Consider the following 10,045-nt stretch of genomic DNA (forward strand, 5'->3'; position numbering starts at 1 on the left):
AGAAAAGTCCCGCCTCCTTTGCTCTGATTGGCTGGCCGTGTATCAACGTCTGTAATCTACAGCTTGTGATTGGCGGAGCTTGCTTGGGACAGTGTTTAACCTGGGAAGTCTAGCTCAGGGTAATATAGCCTTTATCGCCCCCATATGATCGCCCCATATCGGAAATCAATTGAATAAACCCTGTTCCATTAGACACAAACATGTGTAACACTTATATAACTACTATAAATACTCATAAAAATTACTGATTTGGATAAAGTAATAATGTCAAACTGCAACACGATCAGTACTGGAAGGTAACAGATACTCCAGTACTGTGCTGGACTTAAATTTTCATTTATGATACTTTCTATCTTTCAAGGGTAAATATTGTACTTTTTTTAAATTCTACATATCAAACTGTGATCAGTTTATAAAATATGATGCAAAGATGAGAGTGGAAGTGAACAAAAACTGGGAGTGAAGTAAGCACAAATTACCCTGAGTCACTTAATAAAATTTAATTGACATAGGTTTCATGAATTCAATGTCCAGTCTGTTTCTTTATAAAAAAAAATAACATTACAAGAACTGCATCTGATGGGTAAAAAAAACTATTATCTACAATGAAAAAAAAATTTGGTGGACTGACCAATGAAGAAGTAACTACATGTACAGAATGTATAACGTGAACTTTTTCCAACTAACACTTTGTCTAACCACAAAATTGTATAAAATGCATCCACAGAACTGGGCAAATTAGTAAGTACATCCGATACACACTGGGGAAGAAAAGAATTTCTGTACAATATTTTCACATTAGTATCACATTTCAGTTTTTTTTCCTGTGAATGCAGGTTGGACTTGTGATGCTGAGTCCATCCCCCACAGCACATGGGTTGAAAAAATGCAATTTCAAAATACAGGGCATCACATAAAAGATATAGGACACCAGCGTAGCATCAACGCTTAATAATTGTCTCGGGAAAAAAAAATTCTGTACCATCTACAAAAAATACTTAAAGCAACAAGTATCCACTGATGACAAACTCAGCTTTATAACACAAGTATCCACTGATGACAAACTCAGCTTTATAACAGACAAGGGTTTAACAGAGTATGGCTTTATAGCTCGTTGGTTTCCTCTGCGTGACTAAGCCCAGGTTACCCATAAAGTCATGTTTCATTATTGTCCAAATAAATCCTTATGAAAATAAAAAAGCTGGTCCTAGGTGCTCAACCAGATAAGATGAGGGTGGACTCTGTTTCAAGGCCAGAACAGTCCACGGGGTTCGGCATCCACCTGGCCAGCTCCCTGGAAGACCAGTGTAGGAGAGATAACAGAAGAAACTCAGTGGTGGTGCCGTGGTTTGGTGTATGACGGCGGAGGCAAAAGGGAGTAAAAGGGAGAGGAGAAGGTGTGGGAGATGGGTTTGCTGGGATGAAGAGTCTCAGGCAGGGTAGAGTTCACAGATGGAAGTAATGATGGTAGCGACAACGCTACGAGACTCGGATCATCTGAGCCACCGTCTCATCTGCTGCTGCCTGGGCTGCTTCCTGTTGCTGCTGAGCCAGAGGAGGGGAAAGGATCGCCATTATAAAATCTGAGCAGTTTCTAATAATGAGATATCACCCTTTCAAGCAAAGTGACATCTTGTTCCACTCAATTAACACATTTTTAAAAATCTTTCAAAGCAAGTCAGGCAGGTTTAAGTGCTTAGTTTACAATTTATAACACATCTATGGGCTTGATTCAGTACATACTCATTATCATTAAGTGATGATGTAGGTGATGTTTTTTTTCTACAAACAGCTTCTTACCTGTGCCAGAGCTAAAGCCATTTCCTCCTTGTCCTTAGGTGAAAAGAAACGTCCTCCATCTCCTCGCTTACGCTGCATCGCGTGACGGTGGCGAGACTCGTGTAGGTATTTCTGCCAGAAAGAAAGTGGATTTATTGGATTATGGCCAGTTTAACATTATTCCACTTCTGTACCATTACTGGTTGAAAGGTCACCTCACCCACCCACCCCAAAAACCAAAACACATATTCTTACTTGGCCATGAAGGTACTTTGAGATATTTTTTTTTTTTTAACACAGGTTTCAAGATATCCTTCTCTGAGAGTACATGGCAAGATACCATTACAGAGCTATTTTTATATCATCCTTAAATTAAATGAATGCTTGTAATGTGGAATAGTTGCACTGCCAACCCCATTGACAATTGACACCCCCATTCTGTGACAGCACAAGATGATTTACAGAATGAGCCCAGCATGAAATGGTAGAAAGACAAAATAAACAGGTAGCTGGTGAAGAGAGGAACAAGAGCTTAAAACCCTTGCATTTAGAGGGTAGTAAGGAAGAGAACATCATTGTGCTCATGCATGTTTGTATGAGATGTCTTACCCTCCTTTCCTTGGGGATCTTGCCCTCAGCCTCAAGCTTGGCCCGGGCCTGCCTTCGCTTCAGGATGCGATGGTACTGTTTGGCATTGACATACAGAGGTTCCTCCTCGAGCATCTCAGCCCCTGGCAGAGGGATACGCTGCATTGTGGAAACTCCACCACCTCCAGGCACCATCTGATAAAGGGAGAGACACAAAAAGAGGGACACCGTGCTTAGAACGTCTGGCATGGAAAGCACACATGTGTATCAGCACTATGACACAAGCAAGCAGTTGTGCAAATAGTTAAAGCAGTATCAGAGCAATATTTAGGCCTTTATTCAATATATATATTAGGTTGGGGAAAATCCATTCTTAGATGCATCATGATGCGATTCTGAATCGGTTCACAAATGTCAAAATCAATTTTCTAAATGTTAAACTGATGACGTAATGTGGACACAACTCAAAAGGCGGAACTCTGAAGTGCAGCGCCTGGACAGTCTATGGTGTGCAGACCCCTGTATTTAGCACACTGCCGCTGCTGAACGAATGTCCACCACTACTAAAATTTCACATGATCATTAAAATCAATGTGAAACTAATGACTTTCACTCAACGCTTGGCTAGCTTCCTCTCCTCATTTTTTAAAAGGACATCTGTGTGACAGGTGCTGTTATAAGAGCAGCATAAGTTGGGTGTTTTTAGGGACAGGGCAGTGTGTGATGTGTGTGCGTAGCGAGTGTGTGGGTGAGCGAATGAGAGAGCGAGCAGCAGAAAGTGACAGTGAAAGCTTGAAAAGCTTTAAAATGTGTGCCAGCAAACATCTCCCCTGTACAGTGCATTTTTTGGCTGCTCTGTAACGTTAGCTAAATTTATAGAATGTGAAATTAATTAGCTTCATGTCATTACTATCTACTTGTCCATGGTTGAGAACGGCAGGTACAAACTTAGACTAAACTGGTGTCCAGCTCTGTCCTGTACACATACTGTACATCTTGATAGTTAAATTAGATTTCAGTTTTCAGATGACTCTAAAAACTGGTTGGTTAGGAAAAGAAAGGACAATACTGACCATGGAGGAGCTGAGGTTAGTAAAGCAAATTAGGGATGTAAACTAGTCATCAATGATCATTTTATAAATCGCATCGCAGCACTATGAATCACAAATCGAGTTGTGAGTTGCCAAGAGATTCCCACACCTAACTGACAAACAGTACTATATCACAATACAGCTTTGGCATTTAATGTGTTTATGTTAGAGTCCCTGCACACAGATGTTTTCAGTCATTGTAAATATATGTTTCCACAGGCCAATATGGTGTGAAGTTATGCTGGGAACTGCATGAGGTCACCAAATATTCTGAACAAATAAGAATCATAAACGTGTTATGCCTCATGCAGACTACACGACTTTCAGTGTCGGCCGATGGCCGTGCCATTCACACTACACAACTTTCGGTCTTGTGACTGGAGTCTTGAAGTCGTTGTGGCGTTCACACTATGTGACTGATCGGTGACGGGGTGTCACACAATACACGAGCTGACAGCGGCTGTGCACTCAACGCTCCAAACCACGTTTTGTCAAGAAAACACATGTGAAATATGAAACGGGAAATGGCACGAACCTACACACAAAATAGCTGTTGTTTGTTATTATAAAGATACCAATTATAGACATATAGACAATTTAAGACATAGAATATGGGTGAAAGAATGGATTAGCACATGCAGGTAGCAGGGATTGTCTGAGCTCCAGAGAAAGCTGGAGGCGAGTGAAAAGTGTTTTGCGGTGCTCCGCCAGCTGCCTGCTCTCATTGGCTGGATGTGGACGTCGAGTCGGCCGACTCCTCCAGATATCTGGCATGCTAGATATCTGGCAGACATCGGCGATGTGTCAGAAATGTGTCGGGGAGCCGTTTTGATGCGTCGCTGTGTAGTTCACACCGCCAATCGACTGCTGATTTTACCCCCAATCACAGCCTGACAGTCGTCGAGTTTGCCAAGCGGCAAATTGGGCTAAAAATGGTGTAGTGTGAACTAGGCTTTAGTTGTGTCCTACACTAACAATGTAGGAGGCGAGAGAGATGTCAATCAAACACAATCTGTAAATGCCCATTTAGTTCTAAGAAGAGGTCTGTTCAGACAAAATAAGTGAAAACACCTGTGTGGTCTGACCATGAGTCTTTAAATAAACATAGTAATATTCACTGCATCATCACAATGTGATTCCACATAAAGAAAATCAATATACACATTTCTATAGTTTTACAATGGATAGAGAAAGTGAATCATTATTTGCACAAAAACTATAGATTAAAATTTTTATTAAAATTGATAAATGATAACTACTTTTGTTGCTCTTAAAAGCTAAGTGACCTCCACTACACCACGCACCCTTTGTGAGTCTAGTTTTTTTTTAAAGGTAATAAGATGTCGGATACCTCTGCACAGGGTCTTACCATGACCATTCCACCTGCATTGACCATGTTACCGGAGACAGGCAGGGTGACGGTCACAGTGCCTTGGCCGCTGTTAGTAGTGTTGGTGTTGGCACCCCCTGCCTGTACAATCTGGGCGCCTGCCAAGCTGGCAGCTGGAATCGTGATCATTCCTGCAGACAGATTATCATCACAGTTCTTATTCAAAATGACAACTCAACAGCGACCCTGTTTACAAAGTCTACAAAGCTGAAGGCAAACAGAAAAGGCAGGAGAAAACTGAGTTTACCCTGCTGCAGGACGGTGCCATCTGCATTGACAGGCTGGTAGACAATGGTCTGTCCGTCAGCTGTCTGTGCCACCTGTTGGCCCTGCACGCTGATCTGTTGCCCCTGTGAAACCGCAAGTAAGGAGAGAAGACACTCAGTAATCACACTACTAATAATAATTTGATTAAATGGATTTGCAATTCATCTGGTCAGAATTTAACACCTGGTTCTGTCCGGCGGTGATGGCTGCCTGGGGCTGCTGGATGATGATCTGCTGGGGCTGACCCTGCTGGCCCTGCAGCTGGAGAGTCTGACCGCCCTGCAGCTGGATCTGACCTGGCTGCACCAGCTGAATCTACACAGACATGAATTTTTCATTGACATATAACTGCACTGACCTCAAACATCTACACTGTAAGCAAAACACTTTTTCGCACACAAATTAGACAACCTCAGAAAAAATAATTACACCTGCACTGCCAAATCAATTTGTTACATAAATACACAAGCAAGAACCGTTTGTCAACAGCAACATGTACAGGAACTGATAATTAAATGAAAGCTTATCATAGTAAAACATTACACCCACGCTTCACGTCTACCAATTTGATTCCAGAGGACACTACGTCCTTGTATAAGATAATGTGTCACAATTTGAATACAGATCTTAATCTAGAAACTGAGCTTTATCCCTTACCTGTTGTAGTCCCTGGGCTCCAGATACAGGGACCTGCATTATGGTCTGACCCTGACCCCCGGACATGGCCTGCACCATTATGGGTTGCCCTGATGATGTGATGAGCTGCCCACCGCTCACCTGGACCATCAGAGGTTGTCCCTGGACCTACAGTGATACAGAAACCGGTTATAGCAGCACTGCCAGTGCTTGTTACCTCAATATCACTTGATACCACATCATGAATAAGTTTTTGGTGAATTGCGGTCATTCTTTTTGTTTTGGGATGTACAAACATGAAATCATTCAGTTCCATAGTGGATCTAAAATGTAGCCTATGGTATATTTCACAACTATTTTTGTCTTGAAGTTAGGCTAAAATTGCAAAATACAAACATCTGTATTGAGTGGTTTTGTACTTATTGGTATACTGCTGCTGAACCAAGAGGTTACATGAAGCTCAGTTCAACTTGATTAGACATGATGCTGCCATCACATACATTTGAATTCACAAATATGCAACTTGACAAGTACAGATGGTCTAACTTGCGTCCATATGAGTGACCACCATTGGCAACTGCAGGCATGTAGCAGCAGTTATACTATAGTGAAAAAATGCCAGAGGGAAGAAACCCACTGCCATTTTAAATCAAGACAATAAAATATATCTAGATGATGAGAAGTGACAGCCAATAATGACTTGATCTGTCTGGATCCATGCCGTTCAATGTAGGTTATTCTGCTAACTGCAAAACACAACCATGTGACTCATATTTCAAATGGCTTTCATCCTCATCAGGAAGAACAACATCTGACTTGCAAAACTTGCTTTTAAAAGCAAGAGACAAACCCAACTCAGTCAAACGGTAGTCTTTTGAGCGCAAGCGGGAACCCGGGGTTGACACAAAACACATTGTGCTGAGGATCATGCAGTTCAGGCAGCTGTAAGACATGCTGTGGGGGGAGGGCGGGGGAATCAACCAAACAGCACAGAGATGGGTCATGAAAAACAGCCCTGGTTGTAGCATGCAAACTCGTGGCCTGTAACTCTGTCATGACACTGACACAGGGCGGCGATGACACCACTACCTGGAGTGTCTGCACCTGCTGGCCTGAGGCCGTCACCACTGGCGCATCTGTTTGCAGCTGCACAGCCGTCACTGTGCCCTGTGTCTGCAGGCAAGGCAGGACAACACAGTCTCAGACAAGTAATTATCAGGAAAAGAGATTGGATCTGGAATCCACTGGAATGGTTTCATTCTGGGTACCTGTGATCTTGCAGCAGAAGGTTTAATTGTCCGTGGTGTGGCAAACTTTTCATTATCAAAACCAAATTTATAGGAGTATGTTCTCACCTGTTGTTGGATCTGTCCGTTGGAGGTCTGCACAACTATCTGCTCCCCAGTGGTAGTGGTGGCAGTGGTGTACTGCTCCATAGCTTGTCACTGTCACAATCCTCTCTTCAGTCAAAACAAAGGCAGTATTAGCTGACGTAATTATAGATCCATAACTGTAGTGTATTTTAGATGAGGCCCACAACCTCCTTGAGTACCCAGATATAACAATGAATAGGTTGTTTGTCTTTCCAACCGTTATCTAGCTAACGTTACTATTGCCAACTCATTGTTAACGTTGGACATTAAATACGGACACATTAGCGGCCCTTTTCATTTCAACTCATGACGCAAATTTGTGTCAGATGTTATGTCTGAATTTTAGAGGTTATACGAACCCACACTGGGTGATACAGTTTGGTCAGACGCCGGCTTATGGTGTTTTGTTAACAGGATGTTTTCGTGAGCGCTAACCGGGCTAGCGTCAGTTAGCTAACAGTTAGCTAAAAAGCGAGGTAAAAGGCAGAAAGCACAGCACGCAGGCTGGTTAACACAAACAGGCAAATACCTAACGCCACGTGTGTTGTTTATTAGAAAGGAAAATAATTTACTGGTGTTAGGACGTGTATTATGATGGGCAGACGTTAGCATTTTTAACTATTCCTTTGTTTGAGATTCGATATTTAAGCTAACCAGCTAACGTTAGCCAAGGCTTGTCGACCACCAGAGATCATGTTTCCTCACAGTAGCCAACACCGAGAACAAGAAGGTATTTGCAGACTGAACAGCCCGGGACACGGCGGTCGAAATGAAACTGCCATTCGATTTTTTTCGCATTTAGCATGGTTAGTAATTTGGTTGGTCGATAGCAAACCAATCCGTGCTGACAACTACCAATGCCTTCAATCGGGTCTCCCTTACCGTATCTTCGCTGTCCGGTTTCCCTCTGATTGGCTCTGGTACAGCTCGCTAAAGCCCAATCAACAAAGTGTGCGGACAAAATGGCGCAAATGAAACAACGGCGCCTGGGAGGAGGTGCGCAGCTGCGTGACACATGAGTACGGGGACAGCGCAGGGTGCAGAGCCTGTGGCGCCCGGCAGATGTCGACATTGAGTTATATTTTCTGTTCCCATTGGGTATGTAATGTCTTCTATGGGTTTATTTATCGCATTATTCAGAATTGAAATGACACAAGAAGCCACTGAATCACGCGATGGATGATATTTATTGTGCTTTGTGTTTCAAGCGAACCTCTTTGTTCAGTTCAGGTCCACTTAAAAACAGCACCTCCATTCCGGTAGTTGGCAGTACCGCACCCTCTTTATGTTGTGAGAGTCATGTTTGCGGAAGTACGAGTTTCACGGGGGTGTAGCATGGCTGGTGAAGGTGGCTTATCTGTTTTAAAATAGCGGAAAGTTTGGCACTAGAAGTATGTTAATATGAATGTGTGAACTTCCTTTTTCGGCAAAACAAGCTAATAATATTGTCTCACAAAGAGAGGACACGCTGTGAGCATGGCCCGACCTCTCCAGGTCCTGTCCCTCCTCTCCAGGCTTGGTGCTCTGTCAGTATTGCCCCCAGTTTCTACTAACGGCTGTCGATTTGCAAGCAGGGGTGCCAGCAAGGCATGGGTGGGACAGAGCCATGGGCACAGAGTCTCAAACAGCGCTTCAAGATACAGTGATGAGATGTCTGATGAAGAACTTGGACTGGACGATGTAGAAGACAAGCTCCAGGCCTTGGATGAGTAAGTGTCAGCAGGAGTAATCATTTTATTCTTGTGTAAAACAAAAAAAGTACAGTGCTTTGTGTATGCTGTCTTTACAATCTATGGATAGTTAAGTCACCTCTCTAATGTTTTTCAGTGAGGGGAGAAAGAGGCAGAAGACTGTGAAGTATCATATACTGAGAAGGCGGATGACCCCATCAGGAGCTCCACAGAGGAAGCTAACCTGGGATGCTATTGAGCAGATCAGGTGAGATGTTTTGCAATCTCAGTCCAATCACTTACCCAAGAAATATATTTTCTGTCTTTAAGGTAATTGCATATGAAGCTTAAAATGAAATGTTGCTTAATGTTCAGATATCTGAAGCAAGAGCAACCAGATGAGTGGACAGTAGACCGGCTGGCTGAGGGCTTCTCGGTCACCCCGGATGTCATCCAGAGGGTCCTCAGGAGCAAGTTTGTCCCCACTCCTGAAAGAAGAGCCAAGCAGAATTCTAAAGTGGTGTCTGGACTCAGTCAGCAGGTGCTGCCTTTAGGTGCTGGGACAGGGCAGGACAGGCTGAAGCTGATTGGAAACCACACACCAGCTGTACTCCCATCTGGAAGAAGAGAAGGTGCAGTGGTGCCTGTGGCTGAGCAGCCTTTGATTCTTGGAGTTGAAAGCTCAGGATTGATGGCTAATAGTCCAGCCCCTGTTACTGTTCTGCCCACCCAGTTCAGAGCTGGTATTAGTAAAGATGCCCCGGTGACAAGAGGAACAGAAGAGAACAGAAACACAAATCCTACAGAGGAGGACGAAGAGGATGACGAGAGCTGGGATGGGCTCGTGTTGACAGAAGAAGATCTTCAAGAGTTTATGGAAATGGAAAAGCCTTCCCCTGTGGCACAAGTTGGGAATGACTTCTTTGATGCAGAAGGCAATTTTTTGTATAGAATCTGAGGACATCCTGACCAAGTGTTGGCTAACCATGTATGATGTTCAGGTTGGTTATTAGAACACTTAGTAACAGGTTATTACTGTACAGGCTAAACAGGCCGTTTAGTTTAATAAAGTTAAATACACATGTATTCTTGATCTGTATTTATTACCATATCTTTATATATAAATATGCAGGAATACATATCAAAATAGGTAAAACCTGAAATAAATGCAGCTTGTGTGACACGGATGAAACTGAAGTTGTACTCAAAGAATAACGTAACCTGATTGCAGCAGCCATCCTACAGCCAGAA

At 43.1% G+C, this 10,045-nt stretch overlaps 2 protein-coding genes across 11 annotated transcripts; one reads left to right on the plus strand and one right to left on the minus strand.

Annotated features, from left to right (window-relative positions):
• Nucleotides 1–480: 480 nt before the first annotated feature.
• On the minus strand, nucleotides 481–8,149 carry nfyal (nuclear transcription factor Y, alpha, like). 10 transcript variants are annotated; one of them, XM_038722756.1, is made up of 10 exons: nucleotides 8,007–8,149; nucleotides 7,107–7,211; nucleotides 6,841–6,924; nucleotides 5,773–5,919; nucleotides 5,299–5,430; nucleotides 5,096–5,198; nucleotides 4,828–4,979; nucleotides 2,389–2,562; nucleotides 1,801–1,911; nucleotides 481–1,545 (listed from the first exon to the last, which is right to left on the minus strand). In XM_038722756.1, the coding sequence occupies exons 2-10, from the start codon at nucleotides 7,185–7,187 to the stop codon at nucleotides 1,480–1,482; spliced, it is 1,050 nt and encodes a 349-aa protein (XP_038578684.1). In that variant the 5' UTR covers nucleotides 7,188–7,211; nucleotides 8,007–8,149; the 3' UTR covers nucleotides 481–1,479. The 10 variants fall into 10 exon arrangements, with proteins under 10 accessions (XP_038578684.1, XP_038578681.1, XP_038578677.1 ...); XM_038722753.1 differs by having other exon boundaries at nucleotides 4,810–4,979; nucleotides 8,007–8,148; XM_038722749.1 differs by having other exon boundaries at nucleotides 4,810–4,979; nucleotides 6,838–6,924; nucleotides 8,007–8,148.
• Nucleotides 8,150–8,405: 256 nt separating this feature from the next.
• ngrn (neugrin, neurite outgrowth associated) lies at nucleotides 8,406–9,880 on the plus strand. Its single transcript, XM_038722760.1, has 3 exons — nucleotides 8,406–8,833; nucleotides 8,952–9,062; nucleotides 9,170–9,880. Exons 1-3 carry the CDS (start codon nucleotides 8,601–8,603, stop codon nucleotides 9,750–9,752), a joined length of 927 nt encoding a protein of 308 aa, XP_038578688.1. The 5' UTR covers nucleotides 8,406–8,600; the 3' UTR covers nucleotides 9,753–9,880.
• The last annotated feature ends 165 nt before the right edge of the window (nucleotides 9,881–10,045 follow it).

This window comes from Micropterus salmoides, unplaced genomic scaffold (assembly GCF_014851395.1).
Source record: "Micropterus salmoides isolate LMB-PRFRI ecotype aquatic unplaced genomic scaffold, ASM1485139v1 Ms_hic_scaffold_16, whole genome shotgun sequence".
NCBI lineage: Eukaryota > Metazoa > Chordata > Actinopteri > Centrarchiformes > Centrarchidae > Micropterus > Micropterus salmoides.